Source organism: Pithys albifrons, chromosome 5 (assembly GCF_047495875.1).
Source record: "Pithys albifrons albifrons isolate INPA30051 chromosome 5, PitAlb_v1, whole genome shotgun sequence".
Lineage (NCBI taxonomy): Eukaryota > Metazoa > Chordata > Aves > Passeriformes > Thamnophilidae > Pithys > Pithys albifrons.
Window position 1 is genome coordinate 2536807 of NC_092462.1, and position 25650 is coordinate 2562456.

At 57.3% G+C, this 25650-nt stretch overlaps 2 protein-coding genes and 1 long non-coding RNA gene across 4 annotated transcripts; 2 read left to right on the plus strand and 1 right to left on the minus strand.

The window, feature by feature from the left end:
• Window positions 1-1038: 1038 nt before the first annotated feature.
• Window positions 1039-7583, plus strand: BTC (betacellulin). Of its 2 annotated transcripts, none has more exons than XM_071555440.1 (6): window positions 1039-1159; window positions 6051-6146; window positions 6393-6510; window positions 6641-6787; window positions 7262-7369; window positions 7461-7583. In XM_071555440.1, exons 1-5 carry the CDS (start codon window positions 1087-1089, stop codon window positions 7365-7367), a joined length of 540 nt encoding a protein of 179 aa, XP_071411541.1. In that variant the 5' UTR covers window positions 1039-1086; the 3' UTR covers window positions 7368-7369; window positions 7461-7583. The 2 variants fall into 2 exon arrangements, with proteins under 2 accessions (XP_071411541.1, XP_071411540.1); XM_071555439.1 differs by lacking the exon at window positions 1039-1159 and adding an exon at window positions 3213-3331 and having other exon boundaries at window positions 7461-7582.
• A 1388-nt stretch (window positions 7584-8971) lies between these two features.
• Window positions 8972-15671, minus strand: GC (GC vitamin D binding protein). The gene is made up of 12 exons (XM_071555441.1): window positions 15565-15671; window positions 14374-14443; window positions 13739-13871; window positions 13436-13647; window positions 12340-12472; window positions 12141-12235; window positions 10624-10753; window positions 10305-10507; window positions 9906-10038; window positions 9708-9802; window positions 9328-9460; window positions 8972-9231 (listed from the first exon to the last, which is right to left on the minus strand). The coding sequence occupies exons 1-12, from the start codon at window positions 15620-15622 to the stop codon at window positions 9178-9180; spliced, it is 1449 nt and encodes a 482-aa protein (XP_071411542.1). The 5' UTR covers window positions 15623-15671; the 3' UTR covers window positions 8972-9177.
• A 719-nt stretch (window positions 15672-16390) lies between these two features.
• Window positions 16391-19817, plus strand: LOC139672040 (uncharacterized). Its single transcript, XR_011697848.1, has 5 exons — window positions 16391-16477; window positions 16605-16730; window positions 16943-17024; window positions 18583-18649; window positions 19607-19817. It is a non-coding gene; the product is annotated as an uncharacterized lncRNA (long non-coding RNA).
• Window positions 19818-25650: the final 5833 nt, after the last annotated feature.

Consider the following 25650-nt stretch of genomic DNA (forward strand, 5'->3'; position numbering starts at 1 on the left):
ACCGAGAGGGGGATGCGGGGCAACGGGAGGGGGATGCGGGACAGCGGCCGGGGGATGCGGGACAGCGGGAAGGGGGATGCGGGGCAGCGGGAAGGGGGATGCGGGGCAGCGGGAAGGGGTTGCAGGGCAACGGGAGGGGGATGCAGGACAGCGGCTGGAGGATGCGGGGGACCAGAAGGAGGATGCGGGGCATCTGGAGGAGGATACAGGGCACCTAGAGGGGGATGCGGGTCACAGAGAGGGGGATGTGGGATAACGGGAGGGGGATGTGGGGCACCAGAAGGAGGATGGGGGGCATCTAGAGGGGGATGCGGGATAACGGGAGGGGGATGTGGGGCACCAGAAGGAGGATGCGGGGCACCTAGAGGGGGATGCGGGATAACGGGAGGGGGATGTGGGGCACCAGAAGGAGGATGCGGGGCACCTAGAGGGGGATGCGGGGCACCGAGAGGGGGATGTGGGATAACGGGAGACGGATGCGAGGCACCAGAAGGGGGATGCGGGGCACCGGGAAGGAGGTGCAGGACACCGACACGGGAGGCGGAGCTCTGAGAGGGTGGTGCGGGACACCGACATAGGATGTGGAGGGCCGGGTAGAGGATGTGGGGCACTGGGAACTGCGTATGGCACTGCAGCATCCGTGGGTACCAGGATCTGGCTGCAGGGTACCAAGCGCCAGGCAGATCATACCGGGTGCAGGCACTGGGACCAGTCGCCCTGCCCTGGTGCAATGGGCACTCAGCACAGGGCTGTGTGGTGGGACCAGTCGCCCTGCCCCTGGGATGAGGCACTGGGACTGAATGCTGAGCACCACATGCTGGCAGTGGGCATCATGCACTGAGGACTGGGCATGGGGTGCTCTTGTCTCAGCCACTGGCTCCAGGTGGGTGCTCAGGGTGCCCTGTGGCACTGCCACTTGTCCCTCTTCATCCTCAGGGCCATGCCAGCTCCTGCTTGACGGTGCAGCCCTGGCATGGGTTGCCCAGGGAAGCTGTGGCTGCCCCATCCCTGGAAGTGTCCAAGGCCAGGCTGGATGGGGCTTGGAGCAACCTGGGATAGTGGAATGTGTCCCTGCCTTTTCACAGCATGAACAGCTCCCAAAATGCACCTCCCAGTGCCCAAAGGACCCAGCCAGGAGACACCTGTGGCACAGCAGGAGGTACAAGGACCATTTTTTATGTGTTTCTTTCTGGAAAGTGCTTTGCTGTGGGTGAAATGTTTGCAGGCTGAACTCATCTTCTCTGGGCTTTTGCATGCTCACTATGGAAAAGGATGTCATGGAACTCAGGCTGTGGCCAAGCTATCTTTATCTAGGGTTATGCAGCCCTCTATTCTGTTGCATTGTGTGGCATTTTCTCAGGATGGATCCTGGCTCTGGGCCTAAACCAGCAGGACACAAAATCCAAGTGAGCTGGTGTTGCTGAAGCAGATGGGTGTTGGGAGATATCAGCACCTCAGCTCTCCTTGAAACCTTTCCTCTGCCTGGGAGGAGGAAAAATAATGCTGTTATTGCTGCAGGAGCTCGGTGCCGTGGGAACAGTGTGATAATCTCCCTGTTGCTTGTCTCCCATCCTTTTTTATTTTCCTTTGTGAGGGCGTTTCATGCTTTCATGGGCAGGAGAAGAGGGCACAGCTGCCACTTCCCACCATAGTCTTGGATGGAAAACCCCACACCTGATCTGGGTGTTGGGGTGCCGAGGGTTGGGCTGTGGGAGGCCTGGAGTGTCTCTGCTGGTTGCCAGGCTTGGGCTCCAGCTGCCATCTGCTGGTCACCTCTGCCTGGTCCCCTCAGCATGGTCACCTCAGCAGAGCAGAGGGATGGCCAGAGAGATGTCCCAGTTTGGGGATACCTTCTGCCTGCCCTTTCCCATTGCTGTCAAAGACTGGAAACAGTTGTTGCCTCTGGCAACAACTGCCTTGGGGCTCCATCTCTTTTCAAATCACTTTAAAATGTTTTTTCTCCCCAGTTTTATCTAGATATGAAGGATGCTGAAGGCAGACTGGTTTTTTCTGGTGGGCACAAGGGTTTTCTGCTGCCTGCTCCCTGCCTTTGGCTGGCCACTGGGATGAAGCCAGGTTCTCTTGGGTGGCCCTGTGCCACATCCAGGTGCCATTTTTGCTGGTCATGTGTCCCCACTGGAGCTTTGCAATGTTTCTCTGGTGGTTTATCATCCCCTGCCTGTTTCTGGGGGGCTGCTGGCAGGGAGCCAGCGTGGCCACGAGCCGAGGGGCCGGCGGTACCAGGGTGCTGGAGCTTGCAGCAGGATTTTTTGGCTGGCCAGGGCTAAGGGAGCTCGCTCACCCCCTGGCCAGCAGCCAAATGGCATGGCTGGGTGGCTGCCAGCACTTGCATTAATAGCTGCCAGCTTGCGGTTTGAGGTCACCCGTTCTTTCCAGTCTTTCATTTCCACCTTATTTCACGCCTGTAACGACACAGAGCAGGGAGCAGCTCCACCACCCCTCCCTGCCTGCACCCCTCGGAGCTGGACAAAGATCTTCTGCTTTCCTTGGAGCCAGAACAGCATCACAGCCTGTGACATCACATCCTTGCTGAGCATCCCCAGATGCCAGGAGGGGACCCACCAGCATCCCTTGGGGACACCTTCACCCCTATTCCTCAAGGCTTCACTCAGGGGGCCAGAAACATCCTCCCACACACCCTGAGGCAAAAAAACCACCCCAAGGCCAGTGTGCAGAGGGCTTGTGCCAAGGCACAGCCCCTCACAGGATGATTTGGAGCTGCCGTCATTCCCTGCCAAGGCCTTTGGGAGGGTGTTTTATAGCTGCTTGCTATGAATAAATCTCCCTTTTCATAACAAGCTGGCCAGGGATAAACGGCTTTGGGGGAGTGAGGCTGGGCCTGGGTGCACACCCTCTGAGGAGGGGAGCCCTGGAGCACTGCTTGGAACTCGGGAGGGTGGGTTGGGGGTTCCTCACGCTGCCCAAATCCCCCAGGGATGCTGTGCTGAGGCATTTGCTTGACACCTCCTGGCAGGACAGGGCCAGGCGTGGCTGGTGCGAGGTGGGACACACGTCGGTGGGACACGCGTGGGTGGGACACACGGGAGGGGACACGCCTGGAGGGGCACCCCCAGACCGCCAAGGGATGTCTCCAGCGGGGTGGGAACCGCGCAGCTGGAAGAGGAGGAGGCGGAGGAGGAGGAGGAGGAGGGCGGTGGTGCCGGAGCGGCCGCCCCCGTCCCGCCCCGCCGCAGCCGCCGGGCACCGGGCACCGGGCAGGCGGCGGCGGCGCGTATGGAGGCGGCGGCGGCGGCCCCGGCCCCGGGCGGCGGCCCCGGTACCCTGCTGCTGTGCCTGGCCCTCGCCTCCGGTAAGCACGGGGGTCCCCTGGCCCGCCACTGTCCCGGGCCCGGGATACCCAGATACCGACAGACGGTGTTCCCCGCTGTCCCGGCCCGGTGCCCCCCGCCCCTGCACGGCGCCACCCCCACTGTCCCAGCCCGGTGTCACCCTCTAGCCCGGCCCCGTCTTCTCTCCGGTGCCGGTGCTGCCCCTGTCCCATCCTGCTGCTTCTCGGTCCCAGGCTGGTGATCCTCCACCTGCCTCCTGGTCCCACCCCGGTGCTTCCCCGTCCCATCCTGCTTCTCGTCCGGTCTCATTCTGCCGAACTCCTGTACCCTTCTCTGTCCCACCCCATCCCGATGCTGACCCTGTCCCATCCCGGTGTTCATCTTGTCACCCTGGTGTTTCCCCAGTCCCATCCCGGTGACTCCCTGTTCCCCTGGACAATCCCATCCCAGTCCTGACCCCATGCCCAGCCTGGTGTTTACCCAGTCCTGTCTCTGGGCTCCCCCATGTCCCATCCTGGAACTCCCCACCACTCCATTCAAATGCCCCTCTTGGCTCTGAATCCTCAAATCCTTTGGGGCCAGGGTACCGTGTTTGGATCCTGGAGCAGGACTGGGATGCTTTTCCCACCTGTTGATGGGACACTGCTCACGGTGCCTGAGCACCTGCTGCCATCCTTGGCAGCGCTGGGGAGGGGGAATGCCGGGGTGGGCCAGTACCTACTCAACAAGTGTGTGAGCCTTCCCATGTTAGCTCCTAAGCGTTTGGGAAGCAGGAAGCTGCAGGCAGTTGCCTGCTCGGGACTGGCAGGAGGTAACCACAGGTAGGGCTGGACAGCTGATGTCCCCCTGGCAGAGCGTCAGGGCTGGAATGTCGGGGGAGCTTTCCTCTCTGCTGGGAACAGTTTGGGTTTGGCCTTTTGGCAGAGCTGGTGATGGCACTTGGCAGAACCTTCCAAACCTGTGCTGACAGGAGGAAACCAAGGGTGGCCGACCTGTTTTGGAGCTGGGTGCCCCACCACACCAAGGCAATGGCCTGGTTGTTGCTGTCCTGCACTTAGGGCTTTCCCGGTGGGAGCGTGGGGGTGTTACAGCACAATAACCCGATGTTTGGGATGCTTTCCTGAGTTATCTGTGGCTGCTCAGAAAAGGGTGCAGCCTTAGATAGTGGAGCCGGGCTCTCTGTGCATCAAAGAGATGAGGGAGTTTGCACCCGCAGCTCCTGGTGCTGCGATCCCAGTGCCGGGAGGCACAGCCTCCTCCCTCCGGAGCTGGCGCTGCCACCAGGGCGGTCCTGCCAAGGGGCTGCCAGCCCGGAGGATGCCACAGCTCCGCATCTGGTTGCAATAAGGGCGGGAAGCTCATCTTGGTGGGGATCTTTCCATGTCGAGCTGTGAACTCGGTCACCGGGAGTGAAGTCAGCCTCCCTCCCTCTCTCCTCCGCCGCGTGCCCACGCCGCCCGCAGCTGCTTCCCGCGGGGGAAGCCGCCCCGTGGCTCATCCCTGGCTCCCGCCAGGCAGCTCCCACCCTGCCGCTGGGCTGCGTGGGGCGGTGGGCTCCCTCTCCTCCCCGCCCGGCTCTTTGGGAGCTCTGTTACCCGTCATTAGCGCGGCAGTGCCTATATATAGGCAGGAGGGACGTGTGTGCTGAGAATGTCCCTGCTGTGGCACAGGGGGACTTGCAGGCTCGGCTGGGCACTCCCACCGCTGTTTCCAGGGTGCTGAAAGGCCGGATGAGACAACAGGTAGCAGGAGATGAGGCTGCCAGGATTTGGATGTGCAAACTTTCCTCTCTCTGGGAGGCCTCAACGTTGCACCCACTCGGCGTGGGAACACCCCTCGCCTCTCCGTGTCACCCCGCGGGAGCCGCCCAGCACCCTGCCCCGTCAGGCAGGACCTGTCCCCGCTCCCCTGGGTGCCACCGCGGCGGGGTGAATCCCTGCGGAGGGCCGGGCTGGGAGCGGGGCCGTGCTGAGTCAGTGCTGGTATACCAGCGATCCGGTTACCGTGACGTGCTCAGCCGCCTCTCGGTTTCGGCCCGTGGCCACGGAGACCGCCGTGGCCTCTTTCCTGGCTCGGCTCGTGCTGGACTCCAGGGAGACCTTAGAGCACCCTCCAGTGCCTAAAGGGGCTCCAAGAGAGCTGGGGACGGACTTGTCACAAGGGCTTGGAGTCACAGGACGGGGCGAATGGCTTCACACTGACGGAGAGCAAGTTTAGATTGGATACCGGGGAGTAATCCTTCCCTGGCACAGGTTGCCCAGAGAAACCGTGACTGCGGCATCCCTGAAAGTGTCCAAGGTTGGACGGGGCTTGGAGCAACCTGGGATAGTGGGAGGTGTCCCTGCCCAAGACAGGGGGGTTGGAACAAGATGCACTTTACACAGTCTGTTCAAACCCAAACCAATCTGTGACTCCATGTCTCCCTGGGCATCAGTCCCTGCATCCTCCCAGGGCAGAGGAGCAGCTGGCTGCCTGCAGTCAGGGCTGTGTGCCCCAAAACCTGCCCCGCTGGTTCCCAGACTCTTGTGCTGGGGCGTTGGTGGGTGGAGGTGACAGGCGGGGACCGGCTTTCCCTTCTCCTCGCCCTGGGGACAAGCTGCTGCTGCCAGGGAAGGGGGGCCGTGGGCGCGGCTGCAGAGCCCACTGCCGGTCCCCTCCCTGTAGCTTCGGCGGGGCGCTGGTGGGGTTGCCAGGGCTCTGCTCGGCCTCCCCCTTCGAGCCACCCGCGCTGCTTTCCAGGCTTGGCATTCTTCAGCTGCGTGGGTGCCGACGCCAATGTCACCGCTGGCCACGGCACCGAAGGGCTCACCTGTGACACGGCCAAGGGATGCACAGGTAAGGCGGGGGTGCCAGGATGCTCGGGGGAGCCGGAGGCGGTGGGGACCGGGCCGGGATGGCACATGAGCAGGTGTTTTGTCTGGCACAGCCGTGTGACTGGGAAGCCAAGGACACGCGTGTCGGTGGCTGTTTGCAGCTGGCCAGGCTCGGACGCGCTGTGGGGACAGACCAGCCCCGGGATGCTGCAGCCTCAGGGCAGAACTGTAACCCCTGGGGGGGATTCTTTGTCCTTGCCACCCTCAGGGAACGGGACGCAGCTGAGGCGGCAGGGCCACTTCTCCCGGTGCCCGGAGGAGTACAAGCACTACTGTGTCAAAGGCAGGTGCCGCTTCCTCGTGGCCGAGCAGGCGCCGGCTTGTGTGTAAGTGGGGACACGCCGGCACGGGGGGGATGCCGTGCCCATCCTCCCCTGGAGAGCGGGATGAGGGGGGCACGGGCACCACAGCAGATTTTGGGACCCCCCCTTTTGCCTTCCCTGTGCCGCGGAGTAGGTGTGAGCGAGGCTACACTGGGGCTCGCTGCGAAAGGGTGGATCTGTTCTACCTGCGAGGGGACGGGAGCCAGATTGTCATCATCTCCCTGATTGCCGCCATCGTCACCCTCATCATCCTCATTGTCGGCATCTGCCTCTGCAGTCAGTATGTGCGGGGACGGGGTGGGGAGGGAAAGAGGGAGGGGAAAGAGGGAAGGGAAAGAAGGAGGGAAGGAACAGAAACAGGGGAGGGAAAGAGGGAAGAGAAAGAAGGAGGGAAAGAAAGGAGGGAAGAAAACGAGAGAGGGGGTAGAAAGAGGGAAGGGAGGGAAGGCGGGAGGGAAAAGAAGAAAGAAAGGGAAGGAGGGAAGAGGAAGAAGGAAGGGAAAGCCCTGGACTGGGAGCAAATCCTGCCCAGCTCTGCTGGCTCCAGACAGGTTGAATTTGAGCTGCCCTAGCCGGGTGGGACATAGCTCTGTGGGTGCTGGGAGGTGCTTGGGACATTCCTTTGCGGCTGGAAACCAGATGTGATCACATCTGGAGCTTTTGCAGAGTGAAAGCAGAGGGACATGGAGCAGCATCCCTGCCATGCCTCATTCTGCCTCTTTTTTTTTTTTAATTATTTTCCTGCCCCGTCAAGTCACTGTCGGAGGCAGCGTAGGAAGAGAAAGGCAGAAGAGATGGAGACGCTGAACAAGAATTCCCCTTCCCGAAGCGAGGACGTGCACGAGACGGGCATCGCATGAAGGTGCACAGGGCCGGGCAGTGACTGAGTCGGTGTGACTGGACCCCCGCACTGGGGCAGGTGCTGATGCCCACGGGCTCTGCTCTCTCCGCAGGAGCTCCCGGTACCTGCGGGCGGGTCCCGGACGGCAGCACCGGCTGGCTCGATGGGCGAGGGCTAGAACATGCAGCGGCTTGAATAAAGGGGTGACGGAAAGGTGTCTGCGTGTCGCCACTGTCCTTTGAGGGGCGCCGCTGCCGGTATGGGCGGGGGGCTGCACTGCCTCGTCGCGTCCGCCAGACGGCGACACTGCGGCGTGCGGGGCAGGTGCGGCCCCGGGTGCCAAACGCGCTGTGGCCACCGGAGGGCGCCAGAACGGGGGCGGCCCCGTTGGGTCCCCCCGCCCCGTCCCGCTCCCTTCTCCTGCTCCCGCTCCCGGCTACCAGAAGCTCTGCCGGGCTCGGGCTCCGGTTCGTGCTGGAGCTGCTCCCGGTGCCGTCGCAGCCGCGTCTCCTCGCAGGGACCGAGCCGAGCTCAGCGCCCCCCGGTCCTCCCGGTTCCCTGGGGTCCTACCGAGCGGCTCCGGTCCCAGCTGGCGGTCTCGGAGACCCAGGGCGAGGGAAACCAGGCAAAACAGAGCGAAAACAGGTGAGAACAGGGATAACTCCGCACGTGGCGGGCTCCAGTGCCCGGCTCTGACCAGAGGAGCATTTGCCAAGTGCAGATGTGGGTTGCTCATCCCAACTTATTAATTGGGAAGAAATAGAAAATTATTATTAATAAACATGTGAATAATTTTAAATTAATATTTTGGAAAACAAATGCCAAAGGCAGGCTGGAACAACAGGGATGGTGGATGGAACCACTGTCTGGGTGCCAGTGGTTTTGCTGCTCCAGTACAACAGATTTGATCCCAGGTCAGTGGGACCTTTAGACAAAAAAACCCCACCAAGCTGCCCTTTCTGTTTAGTTCTGTCCCCCAAAATAAGAGGGGCTCAGGCAGGGACTGACCATGCCAAACCAACCCATCTCGTTTCTCACAGGGAAGGGAAACCCAGCAGGGATCCAGAAGCAGCTGGTGCTCCTCAGCATAGGGAGGAGCCAGTGTCAATGGGGGGGGTTTCCTTGTTTTCAGCTCATCCCTGTTTTATTGCTCTGGTTTAACTCCCCAGTTTCTCTCTGCACACCTCGGGTGTCCTTATTTGATCCCCTTGGTGTGGTTGTTGTACAAAAAGCTGCCATATTTAGGCTTGGGGGATTTTCCCATCATTTTCCTAGGTGAATTTTCCATCCTTCTCCCTCCTAATCCAGAGCTGCTCCACCTGGAGCACCCCTAAACCCCCGGTGGTGCTGAGCAGATGGGGAGGCTGTGGGGGAGTTTGGGGTGCTCAAAATCCCACTCTCAGGGGAAGAGCTGTTGCCCCCAGGGAGCTGAACATCCCAATACCCACAGAGTGCTGCCTTCGGGGGCACTTGATGAGTGTTTTTGCTGGTTTTACTTCATTTTTTGAAGCAGCAGCTCCCAGGACAAGAGCTGGGACCTTTTCCTGCCTGCAGAGGCGCAGCTGTGCCCCTTCCCAGCCCTTCCCACCGCCCCGGGGATGCAGAAAACCTTTCCAGCAGCAGTGAGGGGACTGTTTTCATCTTTATTTTGGCTGCGGGAATACAAGGCTGGTGCTGCTGGTGGGTGGGCAGGGACCTGCGGGCTCGGTGGCCCTTTTTGTCTGCCGGGCACCCTCCAGCCCAGCTCCCTTCTGATGTGCCACATTCCTGCGTGTCCACAGAGCATCCCTGGGGATGTGATCCCTGCTGCTGGCGCTGGACCCCCCACCTTATGCCTGTGGGCAGGGCTCCTGCTGGCACACCTCTCCCAGCTCCGAGTTCACCTGGAAAAGGAGGAAAAGAGCCAAGGGGCAGCCGCGGGGCTGTGGGGTGTGGCTGCTGGGGCAGCACAGGGTGCGGGGAGGGGGCCGTGGCTGTACCTTGGCAGCACAGAGGAGCGGGGGAGCACCCGGGGTGCAGCAGGTGGAGGCGAAGGAGGCTCGTTGCTCCAGGACGTGTTCCAGCAGCGCCGGTCTGTCCTCGGGCACCGTCTGTGCCAGGCGCTTCTGCAGGCTGCAGCGTGGGGAACGGGGTGTTGGTGGGCATCCAGCAGCATTCCACAGCCACGTGGCATTTGGGGAGGGGGGATGCACCGTGGATGGCACGAGGGGTGTTATGGGGTATGTGCTGCCTGCTATTTTGCTGCGGTTTAGGCTCAAACCCTCCTTTTGTGCATCCTCGACATCCTGGACGGATTTGTTTGCACCTTCTGATCCAGGGACGGGTTTTTTTTGGGAGGTGGAGTGAGGGGAAGTCTTACCTCTTCTTGAAATCAAGGAATTCGTGCTTGTTGTACAGCCAGCAGAGGTGGCTGGCCGTCAGGATGGGGGTCAGCTCCTTTCCCACCTGCTCGCGCTGGAGGCAGAGGGTGGGTGTGTCACCAGGCTGGGAAAAGCCTCGGGGGGGTGGGATTTGGGGAGAGCAGGGTGAGCTCCTGGAGCTCCCTCCTCCCACTCACCTCGGTGTCCAGGCAGGCAGAGGGGTCCTTGGCCGAGCAGCATTGCTCCCGCACTTTCTTCAAGGCGTCGTAGAGCTTGGCAAGGGCAGCATCAGGGAGGTTGGGGTCCCTCCGTGCCGTCTCAAACAGGCCCCTGGAGTGGCAAAACGAGCGGCCACGGGAGGTTTTATTAAGGGCGCTGCTCATAATGGGATGGGCGCTGCTTTTGGCATCTTTGTGCAGCCCCTGGGGGTGGTGCCCCTGAAGGAACTGAGAATTAACCCCATAAATACCAAACGATATAACCACGGGGAGAAGGAAGAGTCAGGAAGTGCTTAGACTTGATGACCTTGGGGGTCTTGTCCCACCTAAATGGTTCTATTCCTTGACTGCAACCTGGTTGTCATGGGTAGCACTCGCCTGGTGGCCTTGAGAGGCCCCTCCTTGCTGCACAGCTCCTTGTTGGTCAGCTCTGGTGCCAGTGGCAGGCTGGGAGAAGGCACTGGGGGCAAGTTCAGGATGCAGAAATAGTTTTGCACGAGGTTTCCCCCCTTGCAGCAGTCGGCAATGCGTTCATCCCGGGCGGACAGCGCGGCGCAGGCTTTGGTCGTGTGCTCTGACAGCTGCAGGGAGGGCAGCAGAGCCTCTGTGGGTGCCCCCACTGGGATGGGGTGCCTTCTCTGAGCCCCTCCTGGGCCTTGGGAGGTGGTTTTGGGGTGGGCTTGGGGCTCCCCCCTACCTTCTCCTGCATGCAGTCCTCAGCCTCCGCCTCGCAGCACTGGGAAAACGCCTCGGCAGCCTCTTCAGCCAGGGGGAAAAGGTCCTCGAAGGTGGCAGTGGGCACCTTCTGAGCCAGTGAGGACAGGTAGCTGGGGGGCACAGGGCATGGGGGGCTCAGGGGTGTGGATCCCCCTTCCCAGGTAATAGCTCCAAGCAGGGCTGGGGAAGGGAGGTGATGGGGAGCACAGGGGGTGAGGAAGCTCAGGGGGCTTGGGTATCCATTCCCAGGTAACAGTTTTGAACAGGAGTGTGGGAGGGAGGTGATGGGGAGCTCAGGGTGTGAGGGAGCTCAGGGGGCTTGGATATCCATTCCCAGGTATCAGCTCCAAGCAGGGCTGTGGGAGGGATGTGATGGGGAGCTCAGGGGGCTTGGATATCCATTCCCAGGTATCAGCTCCAAGCAGGGCTGTTGGAGGGATGTGATGGGGAGCTCAGGGGGCTTGGATATCCATTCCCAGGTGTCAGCTCCAAGCAGGGCTGTTGGAGGGATGTGATGGGGAGCACAGGGCATGGGGAAGGGCTCAGAGGGCATGGTTTTCCCTTCTCAAGTAACAGTTTTAACAGGGGTGTGGGAGGGAGGTGAAGGGGAGCTCAGGGTGTGGGGGAGCTCAGGGGGCTTGGATAACCATTCCCAGGTATCAGCTCCAAGCAGGAGTGTGGGAGGAACATGATGGGAGGCACAGGGGGCTTGGATATCCGGCTTGGATATCCATTCCCAGGTAACAGCTCTAAGCAGGGCTGTGGGAGGGAGGTGGTGGGGAGCACAGGGGGTGAGGGAGCTCAGGGGGGCTTGGGTATCCATTCCCAGGTAACAGTTTTGAACAGGGGTGTGGGAGGGAGGTGATGGGGAGCTCAGGGGCTTGGATAACCATTCCCAGTAACAGCTCCAAGAAGGGATGTGGGAGGGAGGTGATGAGGAGCTCAGGGGACTTGGATAACCATTCCCAGGTAACAGCTCCAAGAAGGAGTGTGGGAGGGAGGTGATGGGGAGCTCAGGGGACTTGGATAATAACCATTCCCAGGTAACAGCTCCAAGCAGGGATGTGGGAGGGAGATGATGGGGAGCTCAGGGGACTTGGATAACCCTTCCCAGGTATCAGCTCCAAGCAGGTCTGGGGAAGGGAGGAGATGGGGAGCACAGGGTGTGACGGGGAGCTCAGAGGGCTTGGATATCCATTCCCAGGTAACAGTTTCGAACAGGGGTGTGGGATGGAGGTGATGGGGGGCACAGGGGGCTTGTATATCCCTTCCCAGATATCAGCTCCAAGTAGGGATGTGGGAAGGAGCTGATGGGGGGCACAGGGCTCACTCTGTGGCTATGCTGTGCACAGAGCATCTCCAGGGATTTACACCAGAGCTAAAACTTGTCTTTGTGAATGCTGCCCACAAACAGGATCAGCAGTGGGAAATTAGGACTGCACTCCCAGCCCAGCTCAGCTTCTCTTCCAGGGGAAAAAAGGCTATTTCCCCCCATACCTGGCAGTGACTTTGTCCTTCCCATATGCCGAGAAACGGGTGCAAACCCGGTTTGAAATCAGGGTGAGGAGGGAGATGGTTTTTCTTTGCAGTTTCTGCCACAAAAAGAAGATGGAGGTGACCTCCTCTCCCCAAGCCAGGGCTTGCCTGGCTTCCCAGCTGAGGGAAGGGTTGAGTCTGGTGATCTGAAGGGTCTCACCTCCTTCAGGAAGCAGGCAGTGGGTGTAGGAGAGATGCAGCAGGTGGAGACCATGGAGAGGAAGGTCTTGGTGGAGCCCAGGAGCACAGGCAGGGGTGCCTGGCTGTAGCTGCTGGAGTACTCATAGAGAAACCTGCAGAAGGGTGGGATGAGGAGACCCAGCACAACGGGATCAGGAGTGGGAGATGAGGGATTTTAGGGTGTTGGTGTGCCCGGGGATGGGAGCCCTCTCCAGGTATCACCCCAAAGAGCAGGAGTTGTGGGATTTTAGGGTGTTGAGTTGCCCAGAGATGGGAGCCCTCTCCAGGTATCGCTCCAAGGAGCAGGAGTTGTGGGATTTTAGGGTGTTGGGGTGCCCAGAGATGGGAGTCCCCTCCAGGTATCACCCCAAGGATCAGATGTGGGATTTTAGGGTGTTGGGGTTCCTGGGGTTGGGAGCCCTCCCCAGGTATCGCCCCAAGGATCAGATGTGGGATTTTAGGGTGTTGAGTTGCCCAGAGATGGGAGCCCTCGCCAGGTATCACCCCAAAGAGCAGGAGTTGTGGGATTTTAGGGTGTTGGGGTGCCCAGAGATGGGAGCCCCCTCCAGGTATCACCCCAAGGATCAGATGTGGGATTTTAGGGTGTTGTGGTTCCTGGGGTTGGGAGCCCTCCCCAGGTATCGCCCCAAGGATCAGATGTGGAATTTTAGGCTGTTGAGTTGCCCAGAGGTGGGAGCCCCCTTCAGGTATCACCCCAAGGATCAGATGTGGGATTTTAGGGTGTTGAGTTGCCCAGAGATGGGAGCCCTCTCCAGGTATTGCTCCAAGGAGCAGGAGTTGTGGGATTTTAGGGTGTTGGGGTGCCCAGAGATGGGAGCCCCCTCCAGGTATCACCCCAAGGATCAGATGTGGGATTTTAGGATGTTGAGTTGCCCAGAGATGGGAGCTCTCTCCAGGTATCGCCCCAAAGAGCAGGAGTTGTGGGATTTTAGGGTGTTGGGGTGCCCGGGGATGGGAGCCCTCTCCAGGTATCACCCCAAGATCCTGGATCATCGCACCAGCCGGTGCCAGCACCCACCTGGGCTCAACCAGGTGCCATCCCCACCCCGGCTTACCTGTCTGCAAATTCCTTGGGGTCCTTCTTGAAGGCCTGGCAGAGCTCCTCGTCCGAGGGCTGGACGTAGCGGGGCACTGGCTGGGGTGGGTGCTGCAGGGCTGCCTGGCACAGCTTCCGCTCCAGCCCCTCCTGGGCACAGCACTTGGCCGTGTCAGGATGGTCCGGGAAGGGCGAGTTGGCGCTGCAGGACTTGGCAGACAGGGCCGAGGACTGCGGGAGGGACAAGGGGTTATGGCCACCCCAACCCACCTCATCCCAGCCCCGGGTTTGGGGTCTCTGGCCCAGTTTTGAGGAGCCTCACCCTGGCATCGTAGCAGGAAGGGGCGGCACCGTCGGCACAGCAGGTCTCAGCCAGGGACACCATCTCCTGCACCAGGTGGCCGATCTCCTCGAAGGTGGCGTTGGAGTATTTGCGGCTGTTGGCGATGATGGTCCTGGGAGGAGGGAGCACAAGGTGAGCTGGTGGCACAGTCCTCTCTCATGTCACAGCACTGATGTGCCTAAATGGGCTCTGGTGCTGCGAGAAGTAGCAGAGTATTCCTTGGAAAACAGCCAGGAAAGAATGGGCTGCCTCTTCCAGGAGATGATGTGCCAGCTCCACTAGAATTCCTAATTATTTAGGCACCTAATTGGCTTTGTGGAGCTCAACAATGAAGTAAATTTTCAGAATTCCAGACTGTTCCGAGTTGGAAGGAACCCACAAGGATCATCGAGTCCAACTCTTCAGTCAATGGCCCACACAGGGGATTGAACCCATGGCCTTGGCATTGTTACAACCAAGTTTTCACCAGCTGAGCTCATCTCCTCCTGCTAAGAGCAATTGCCTGTTTGAAAGGAGTGAATGCATTTTCCAGGATTATTGTTAATTAATGTTTCTTTGTTCTTGGCTCAGGTGCTGAGTGTCCTGGGAGGGAACCAACAGCAGGAGGTACCTACAGGGTTCGGAAGTTCTCCTTCCCCAGCGTTCTGTACTCCTGGCAGACTTTCTCCCGGACATAAGGTTTACCTGGAAGTGCAGGAAAAAGGGGAATTGTGAGCAGGGAATGAGGGATGCTCCACCACCATGGAACACAGTGCTTTATTCTCTTAAGGATTGTTTATTTTTTTCATTCTGTTGCTTCTTCTCCCAGGTAGGATTTGGTTGTCCCTGAGGAGATGTTGGCACAGCTGATCTGGGAGAAGCATTCCTTGTATCCAAGTTGCTACTCATTCCTGGCACCCAAGTTGCTGCTCCAGCTCTGCAGGCAAGGAAAGGGGCAGGGAGAAAACCCTCCCTGGAACTGGGAGAGCTACAGGTAAAACATGTGGCAGTTTCTGAGTTTGGAATATGTGGGGTTGGTTTTTGTGGCAGGGTTTGGAAACCACAAGAGCTGGGAGCTCTGGAGCCAGGCCATGGAGCAGCCAGCAGGGATAACCTCTCACCTGGGGAAAAACCCAATCCATTTGTGCTACAGACCCTGGGTCAGACTTTGGCACAGCCAGGGTAAACACTGATACCAGAGTTTCCTGGAATTACAGTGCAGAGTGAGGTCATCCCCACAGAACCCAGGGGTCATGGGCCGTGACACTGAGGGTCACAACACTCTGGTGGGAAGGGAAGGCTGAGGGGGGTTTGCCAGGACAGGGAAGCCATGGAAAAGGCAGGTCTCTTTCCTGGCAGGTCCCACGTCCTTGCCTTTCTGTTCACTTCATAAAGCTGCATATGAGAAGTAAGTATTAGGGTTTTTTTTTGGCAGGTGGGTGATTCCCTGAGGAGCTGAGAAGGCAGCAAGGGGTGGCACAGAGCATAATTTCCACTGAGAGGTGAATTTTACAGGGAAATGGTGCTTGTGAGGGCATCAGGAGATCCCTCTTTGCCTTGGAAAGGGAAGGAGCTGATTCCTGTGGCTCTGTTCTCTCCTTCTCCCACTCTAGCCCAGTTTCTCCCTCTCCAGTCTCCTTCAACATCACCCCAAAGAGGCATCCTGGGTACCAAACCATCACCCCACCCCTTCCCTTTTCTCTCTGATCCTGCCCAGGGGTTTGGCAGTGGGCTGGGGAGAGGGGAGGCCCCCAAAACCCACCAGAAATGAGGACCCCAGCCCCATACCCCTCATCCCAGAGGACAGCAAAGCCCCAGGCCCTTACCTCGGTATAATGCATATGCAGTGCCCAGGAGCAGCAGCAGAGCCAGAGCTGCCCTCATGGTGAGCTGCCTTCCCTCCTCCTGCCGGGAAGTGGCGCTGGGAATGCCATCCCAGTGTTTATATGGGGGCAGTGTCAAGAGCCAGGAGAATGATTAATCCCAGAGGGTGAATATCCTTGGCCTGTCTGCCGGGGTCTGGGGGCAGACACTTCTGCTGTCCAACAGGCTCTAATCATTAACTCAGGAAAACAGGGATGTGGGGCTTTAGGACAGCGACATCCATGCTGGATGGGAGGCACAACAGCACAAGGAAAAGTGCCAGGGAAAGCATTGCAGGGATGCCATTGGCTGGGATGGCAGCACAGCAAACCTGCCTGGGGCAGTGACTCGGTGGGGGCAGCAGCTCCATGAGGTGATGGTGGCCCAATGAGTGCCCTGACCATGGGGCACTGCTGCTGGGTCAGGGTGACTCCCACCTGGAATGACTGACAGCCAGGTGTTGCACCCACGTGTGCCCAAGGGTTTTTGGGAGAGCCTGTGCTGTGTTTTCCCCTCCTGGAGCTGGCAGCAGAGCCCCCCAGAGCCACAGCAGAAGGGGCAGTAGGTGCTCTATGTGACACTGGAAAATTGGGAAAGCTGGTGGTGTGTTGGGCTGAGAGCAGCCAGCACTCCCCAGTGCTGGGCTGTGTCTCCAGGGCTCCTTCCCTGAGGAGCCATCCCATGACTGTGGGGAGCATCAAGGACCACCCCTGTTTGCCCTCCCCTGATTGGCAGTGTCTGATGCTGCTGGGAAATGCCAGGTGTTATCCTGGGAAGCTCAGCCCTGCAGTACAGCTCAGCCAAGTGTGTACAGGGTGCTCCATTCCTGCCCCTGCAGCTGCTGGGTTGTGCCAGAAAGGGGAAGCCATGGAAAAGGTTTTGGAGGATGTAGCCTCATCCCAAACTTCTGCTGGGAGCATCGTAGAGCTCTGTGAAGTCTCCTTAAGGGTGAAGCTTTCCCTTGGTCCCTAGAAAAATGAAAATACATGTTGTCATCTTCTAGGGTCCAAAGCCAAGCCTGGGAAGAGGAGAAGATCCAGCTGAAATGATTCTCAGCAGTCCTGCCTGTGGAATTCATGAGAGGGAAGCAAACACTGAGGGATGGAGGAATGGAAACCCAACCACTGTGGTGAGCTCTGGGCCACAAATCTGCCCAGCCTCCCCATGCACCTTGTGCTCCCCTTGAAACCAGCTGTGCCCATTTGGACCAGATGTCCCCTCTCAGACCAGATCCCCTGGGCTAAAGGCAGAAGTGTTTTTTAAGGCAGAAACCACCTTTTTTTTCCCCCTTTCACTTTCAAGCGTGGAGTTTTAATTGACAGTGGTGAAAATCTGCTCCAGATGCTGCATGTGGCTGCAGAGGGAAGGAGAGCTGGGATGAAAGACCAGGAAAACCATGGTTTCTCCAGCAGCTGGTGCAGAGGTGGGTGCGGGTGTGCAGCTGGTTCCCAGTGAGCTGGAGCCTGGGACCGAATCCTGCCAGCATAGGAGCTGCCAGAGTCCTGTTCTCGCTGCTTTATGCCTGAAAGGAGAATATGAATTATTAGATCCCCCGATCCCCAGGGGCACGGCGGGCAGGAACCCCACGGGTCTGTGGCCACGGGGAAGGGGGAGGCGAACGATATTCCCACCTCGGGGTTGACTGAGTGGGGGGCTCCGAAAGCCCCACGTGGGGTGAGGGGGCTGCAGTACCGGCCGTGTCCACCGGAGGGCGCCCTGTGGGGCGGGGGCGCTGCGGGACCGGGGGCGCTGCGGGACCGCGGCTGGTCCGGGGGTCCGGACTGGGGATCAGGGAACGAATTTCCCGTTTCCAGCTCGTAGCAGCGGTGGGGGCTCCAGGCCAGGCCGGGAGAGGAGAGACCGAGCCCTGTTGGGGTTTGGGGGCTCCAAAAGCGGCGCCGCGGGGTGAGGCTGAGCCGGCACCTTCGCGTCCTGGGAGCAGACCCCGAGTGGCGTGTCTGGGGCTCAGGGAGGGTCCCGCGTGTTCGTGCTTTGGAAACACACCCCGAGTGGCGTGTCTGGGGCTCAGGGAGGGTCCCGCGTGTTCGTGCTTTGGAAACACACCCCGAGTGGCGTGTCTGGGGCTCAGGGAGGGTCCCGCGTGTTCGTGCTTTGGAAACACACCCCGAGTGGCGTGTCTGGGGCTCAGGGAGGGTCCCGCGTGTTCGTGCTTTGGAAACACACCCCGAGTGGCGTGTCTGGGGCTCAGGGAGGGTCCCGCGTGTTCGTGCTTTGGAAACACACCCCGAGTGGCGTGTCTGGGGCTCAGGGAGGGTCCCGCGTGTTCGTGCCTGACAAACACACCCCGAGCACCGTGTGTTGGGGGGCACCAGGCTCCTTTGGCCAGGTTTAGGGTCCTGAAACCAATAAATGGGGCATTTTGAGGGGCTCAAAAATGGAGACAAAGTCCTGTGTTTTTCTGGGGGTGCTTTTAGACCCACTCCCAGCTGGGCAGTCTTAGGGCAGAGAAAGAGAGACCCCAGTCCTGTTTCGAGAGTGCCAAACGAGGCAGGTTAAGGCTTTGATTGCCAAACTTCAATCGTGATCTGGGGCTTGGGACAGGCGGTTCGTTCCTGCAGCCCCGACTGGAATTCCCGGCGGCGCTGCCGGATCTGTATCTGTTCCCGCAATCCTGGTTGGAATTCTGAGAAGGTGGGGATGGGGAGCTGTGGCCACTGTGGGGATCGGGGAGAGGTTCCCTCGCTGTCCCTGTCCCCAGACACGCTCTGCCTCCTCCTCTGCCTCCTCCTCTGCCTCCTCCCAGAGGCGCCACAGGAGTCGGGGCGGTGAGAGGGGAGCAGGTGATTCCTGACAGAGTCCACCTGGGAGAAGTCTATAAAAGGGGACTTGTGGGGCAGGGGAAATTCCTGGGCTAAGAAGAAAGGGAGTGACTAATGTTTTTTAGTTTGTTTGGATTTTTTTTTAGTTTGTTTTTTTTTTATTAAAGAGTAAGTCCTTCAGCTTGCATTGTGCTCCTGCAGGGGTTTGGAGTGAAGAGTAGAAGGTGTAATCAAGAAAGGTTTTGGAAACTGCACTGAGCTCCAACTGGTGGGTAAATCATAGAATCATAGAATCGATTGGGTTGGAAAAGACCTCCAAGATCATCGAGTCCAAACTTTGGTCCAACTCCAGTCCCTTTACCAGATCATGGCACTCAGTGCCACGGCCAAGCTCAGCTGAAAAACCTCCAGGGATGGGGAATCCACCCCCTCTCTGGGCAGCCCATTCCAATCCCTGAGCACTCTCTCTGCAGAGAATTTTTTTGTGATCTCCAACCTAAACCTCCCCTGGCAGAGCTTGAGCCCATCGTGCCCCCTTGTCCTATTGCTGAGTGCCTGGGAGAAGAGACCAACCCCCACCTGGCCACAACTTCCCTTCAGGGAGTTCCAGACAGTGCTGAGGTCACCTCTGAGCCTCCTCTTCTCCAGGCTGAACACCCCCAGCTCCCTCAGCCTCTCCCCACAGCACTTGTGCTCCAGTCCCTTCTCCAGCCTCGTTGCTCTTCTCTGGCCCCGCTCCAGCCCCTCAATCTCTTTCCTCAACTGAGGGGCCCAGAACTGAACACAACACTCAAGGTGTGGCCTCCCCAAGGCAGAGTCCAGGGGAAGGGTCACTGCCCTGAGCCTGCTGGCCACGCTAGTTTGGATCCAGAAGAGGATCCCATTGGCCGCCTTGGCCCCCTGGGCACACTGGTGGCTCCTCTTGAGCTTCCTGTCCCTCAGTCCCCCCAGGTCCCTCTGCCTGGCTGCTCTCCAGCCACTCTGTGCCCAGCCTGGAGCCCTGCAGGGGGTTGGGGTGGCCAAAGGGCAGGACCTGCACTTGGCCTTGTTGAACTCCATCCCATTGCAATCAGCCCATCTCTCCAGTCTCTCCAGATCCCTCTGCAGAGCCCTCCTGCCTTCCAGCAGGTCGACACTCCCTCCCTCACAGCTTGGTGTCATCAGCAAATTTGCTGCTGATGGACTCAATCCCCTCATCTAAATCATCAATAAAGATGTTAAACAGGACTGGACCCAACACAGACCCCTGGGGAACACCACTGGTGACCAGCTGGATGCAGCTCCATTCACCAGCACTCTGGGCCCGACCCTCCAGCCAGCTCCTAACCCAGCAGAGGGTACACCTGTCCAAGCCATGGGCTACCAGCTTTTCCAGGAGTGTATTATGGGAGACAGTGTCAAAGGCCTTGCTGAAGTCCAGATAGACACATCCACAGCCTTCCCCTCATCCACCAGGTGGGTCACCTGATTGTAAAAAGAGATCAGGTTGGTCAGACAGGACCTGCCCCTCCTAAACCCCTGCTGGCTGGGTCTGATCCCTTGTCCATCCTGAAGGTGCTGTGTGATTGCACTCAGGATGAACTGCTCCATAACCCTGCCAGGCACAGAGGTCAGGCTGACAGGCCTGGAGTTGCCAGGGTCCTGCTTGCAGCCCTTTTTGTGGATTGGGCTGACATTGGCCAACCTCCAATCATCTGGGACCTCCCCAGAGAGCCAGGACTGTTGGAAGATGATGAAGAGTGGCTTGGCAAGCTCTTCTGCCAGCTCCTTCATCACCCTGGGATGGATCCCATCTGGTCCCATAGACTTGTTAGGATCCAGCTGGCTCAGTAAGTCGGTCACTATTTCCTCCTGGAATACAGGAGGGGTATTCAGCTCCCTCTCCCTGTCCACCAGCTCCAGAGGCCAGTTGTCTTGAGGGCCACCTGTCTTACTGGTGAAAACTGAGGCAAAGTAGGTGTTAAGTACCTCAGCCTTCTCCTCATCTTCCTTAACTGTATTTCCCTCCAAGTCCAACAGAGAATGGAGGTTTTCCTTGCCCCTCCTTTTGTTACTAATGTATTTATGAAAGGACTTTTTGTTATCCCTAACTGAAATAGCCAAATTTACTTCAAATTCCACTTTTCTTTCCCTAATTTTTTCTTGCATGACCCAGCTCTATCTGTAAATTCTTCGTAAGTAGCCAGCCCTTTTTTCCATAGTCTGTAAACTTTCTTTTTATCCCTGATTTCTTGCAGAATCTCCCTATTTAACCAAGCTGGCCGTCTTCCCCTCCGGCTGCCCTTGGGGCACACTGGGACAGCCTGTCTCATACTACAGCAATAGAAAACATCGACAGACTTGAGCAAGTTCTTACTCCCTTTGTGGCTAACGCAGAGTTGGTTGTGCTCAAGGAAAAAGACACTTTAAAGGTGGGACCCACCCCCGCCCCGCGCAGGCGCTCTGGGGACCCGCTCACCTGTCCTGGCCCCGCCCTACTTACCTGGCCCCGCCCCGCGCATGCGCTCTCTCGCCCCGCTCACCTGTGCTGACCCCGCCCCGCTCACCTGTGCCGGCCCAGCCCCGCCCTCGCCCCCTTTTTCCCCGCCGCGCCGCGCCCGGGGCAGTTCCCACCGACGCTCGGAGATGGAAGGAAGGACCGGCCGGTCTTGCTGCCCCCGCGGGTCCCGTCCCAGGATTCGGCCGAGCCCGCGGAGCCGCAGCCCCGGAGCCGGCGCTTCCCGAGCCCGCGGAGCCCTGTCCGGGGCTGGAGGTGCCCGAGCCCCGCGGTCCTTCCCCGCTCCCGTCCGCACTCCCGGTACGGCCCCGCCGCGGCTCTCGGTGCGGTGCCGGGCGGGGGTCGGTCGCGGCTCTCGGTCCGGTCCCGCGGTCTCTCCCCGCAGGTACCGAATAAAGGCTGGAACCCACCTGTAGTGCCGGGGCTGCCCCGCCCGGCACTGCGGGCACAGCCCTGGAGCGGCACCGGCCGCGAACCTCCCGGGAAGGCACATCCCGGCTCCAGACCCGCCTCCTGCTTCAGGACCGCGCCGGAGGGGCCCTGCCCGTGCCGGGAGCAGCCGCGGGGACTGCAGAGCTGCAGCAGCACCGGGGATGAGTCGGAGCCTCTCCGGGAGCCTCCCGGGGCCGTTATCGGGGCTGCGGGACTCACCCAGGTCAGGCTCGCCCCGCGCTCTCAGCCCCTGCCCCTCAGAGCCGGGCCCAGCCCTGCCAGCCGGGGCCGTGCTCCGTGTGCCCGGCACGGGCAGGGCTGGGGGGCTGTTCCGGACCCCCAAACCGCAGGGTTGGGGCTCTCTGTTCCAGGCCTGCAACTGCCTGGCTGAGCCTCGGTTTGTCTCCCTAAACAGGTGCAGATGTTACTCTACAGGATTCCCACTGCAGACCCTGCTTGGCTCCAGCAGCTCCAGCTCACACCTGGGAAAGGTTTGTTGGTTAAGCACAGGTGAGGGGGGCTTGGGGAATCCTCTGCCCCAAATGGGCAGGTTTGCTGTGCTGGGGCAGGTCCTTGGATCTCCTGTCCCAGAGGCACCAACAGATTCCAGGTGGGAACTGGATCAAAGCCATGCAATGCAGCCTGTCTGAATCCTGGACTAATCCTAATAACGGAATATTCTATTCCCCAAATACAGGAGAACAAGAGGGTGTAGGCTCAAGCTCTACCAGGGGAGGTTTGGGTTGGATATTGGAAAGAAATTGTTTCCAGAGAGAGTGCTCAGGCATTGGAATGGACTGCCCAGAGAGGGGGTGGATTCCCCATCCCTGGAGGATTTTAAGACAATACTGGATGTGGCACTGAGTGCCATGGTCTGGTAATCACAGTGGTAGTGGACCAAGGGTTGGACTTGATGATCTCAAAGGTCTTTTCCAATTCAGCTGATTCTATGATTGATTTTTAAGTATTTTTGCAATTTCTAGAGCTTCCTCCATACAGAAGTGTCTGTTAACCATTCTATTAGATATTCTGAGTAACTCCAGGATGGTCACACTTAGCAATCTTCTGACTGTCCCCTTTTCAGTAAAAGCCATCAGACAATATCCTGGAGATGGGTCTGAGCCTTGCTGGGCCCCAGATGAGCCAGTTTCTAATTAGCCTGTTCTAATGATCTCTGCTCATGCACGTGGTTAGGAAAAAATCAGTCTTGAACTCTGAGTCCAGTGAGTGTGAACAGGAGCACCCAAGTGCCCCCAGTTTGTGCTCACTGAGATACCACAAACACTAAACAGGATAAAGGTAACACACAAACACATCCTCTGGTGCACAACAATAACTTCATGTCCTTTCATAAGAATGCAAAGAGAATGATCCTGAGTCTCACTTTGGAGGTTGGCATCAAGATTCATTTTCAGTAATTTCAAACAATTATTTCCCCTCATTGCTTAACTCTTCCTACAGCTGGGAATCCAATAAGGGCAGACAGGACACTGTCCATTGGAACCCCTTTTCTGCTCAAGCTGAGGCTCATTGAGGGGCCCTGAGAGAAAGCACAGACAGTGCTTTGCTGCCCCTGCCCTGCTGGGATTGCACGTGGCATTCACCAGGGCAAGATGTCCTTAGGAAAACTCATCTCATTATTTTTATGCTTCCCAGTTCCCACTGAAATGATTCTGATCAGAAATAAGAGTGTTGAGCCTCACTGAGCAGCAAAGGAAACACTCAGCAATCCTGATAACCCTGTAGAAATTGTTGTTGCTGAGCCCTGGGGTGAAAGGTAAAATGGTAACAGCAGGAATAGCAACACTAAATATTCTTCAGTAATATTAGAAAATGCTTCTTGAATTTTGGGAAAAATGTCCATAGTGAATCTCCAAGTTACACCCTCAACACTCACTTGGTTTCTACAGATAATTCCTTAAACACCCTCACAAGGCACCTTCATCAGCTCCATCCCCTGCCTGCTGGGCTCTGTTCCCCCTCATTATTTCCCAAGTGAGAGACAAACTTTACAATTGACCTTCACTCACAATATCTCTCATTTCTTTGCCAGCAAGGAGAAAAATTAAAGGAAAAAAAACAAGGGGGTGTTATAATCTGTGCAAGGCCAGAAAATGGCCTGAAGAGTGAGAGCAAAAAGACACAAGAAGAGTGAACTTAGTTGGGAAAAGCATCTTAACTTGTAGGACTAAGTGCTGGGAGAAGAGAATGGCAGGAATGTCTGTCAGCAAGAACTCTCACTTCTATTCAGTGCAAAGCACTCAGAGACTTTGGACAGATCACCAGCCCCAGGAGTCTCCTTGCAGAAAGAACAGACCCCTAAGGAATAAATAAGGCAAACTAGATGATTAAATAGGACACAAGAGGCTTAGAGGCAGGACTTGGTATGCTTGAAAAGGTCCAGGTCATCAAACAAAACAAGGTAGAAGTGCAAGTGAGGAAGGTGCTGGGGGATGCCCAGCAGGGGAGGAAGGAAGAGAAAACCACCTAAAATCTGTGCCAAGAAGAAGAGGTGGACAAGGACTTGCTGCATGTTAATAAAAAGGTATTTATATTTTACTTGGTTCCTGCTTGATTTTGGGTTCCTGTAAGTCAGAGGAGGACACTCCCTGCAAGGTGTAGCACTGCAGGTCAGTATGAGAGAGGTATAACTTCTGAAAGGCAAATATTTGCCTGGATTTCTTGTCTTTAATATAGAGGACTGGTCCCTTGTGTTTTACCCCATGAATTGGGGCCTGGGTGCTTTTATTGTGTGCCATTATTGGCATTTTGTGCTGTCTGTTGTCAGAACAGTTGCTGTGGCCTGAAATCCCCTTGTTCTCCTGCAAACCCCCAGGAGCTGCTAAAGGTGAGACTGTGCCCAGAATGGGTACCTGGCAGGTGATGCTGAGGGATTAACTATAAGCACCCACACTGGAGAACCCCCAGCATTAGAATGTGTCCCTTTTGTGACTGTTCTCTGTGTGGAAGAGCCTCGTGCAAGAGGTGGTGAACACACTCTGGGGCCCAGGGGAACTCAGGAAATAAGGGGAAGTTTCCAGTTTGTGGTGTGCACAGGGTGGCTCTAATCAAACACTGGGAGGTGCTCTGTGGATCAAATCTTGTGTTTGCAGCACAGACAGAGTGGGTTTTATATAAATTCACCCTGTAGATAACTTGTATTTATACAGATTTGCCCTGAGTGGCTGGAGAGCCCAGACACTTTTTATGGTAAGGAATGACATCTAGTGGATCCTTTGGAAATGCCAGAAGAATGTAAAAGTTAAGAAAAAACAAGTTAGAATATCAAAGGGAGGGACACACTGGCTGAAATGAACCCAGGGGAAGAACAGAAAGAATTAGATGTTCTTTTTTATTGACACTGGGGCTACACTTCTCTGTTTTAAATCAAGAATTAGTACCTAAAAGTGATCAATTTGTTCAAGTCACAAATGCAACTGGTCAAACAGAAAAAGCTTCTCTTTGAAACCCCTCCAGGTTAAAATTGAAAGACAAACAGGAGTGCATCAATTTTTATATTTACCAAATTCACCCAAACCCCTGTTGGGGAGGGATTTGCTGAAAATCTGGAAACTGTAATTGAATTTAAACAAGGTAAAATTGAATTCCAAGTAAAAGAAGAACAATTAATAATGGCTTTGAGCTTAGCTATAAGTTGGGTTGAATAATCAAAATATCAATTAAATTTTAGATCAAGGCTACCCCAGAGTCTGGACTGTTGATACACCAGGTAGGTCAGAGTGAGCAACTCCCATCCAAACAGAATTACAGCCAGGAGCAAACTCAGTAATTAAGAAACAATATCCACTGGAACTCAAAAGATAGAGAAAGAATTAGACCAAGAATTGAAAAGTTTTGGCAGTTATGGCTTTTAACAGAATGGGAATCAGACTTTAACACCCCAATTTTACCACTCAAGAAGCCAAATGGAACCTACAGGTCAGTTCAAGATTTAAGAACAGCAAATGAATGAGGTGAAACCACACATCCAGTTGCTGCAAATCCACTGGGTGTCACCCTCTGGATTTCTCAACTACCAGGCTAGTTTGGGTGAATCAGGTGACACAAACATTCAAGTAACTAAAGCTGCCAACCATCTTCTTTTCTAGAAGGCAAACCCCCAGCTGAAGCTGCTGTGCCTGAGTGCCTGCAGGATATCCCACTGTGCAGAGCTCTCCTGAGAGCAGAGAAGGGGTTTGGTGACAGGTGTGAGGATGGCTGGGTGTGCTGCAACCACTGCCACTCAGGTAAGCAAATCAAACCTCCTGCCCAGGGGAAGTGCAGCCCAGAAAGCACAACTGAGAGCTCTCATCAGAGCTCTAGAACTGGCAAAAGGAGAA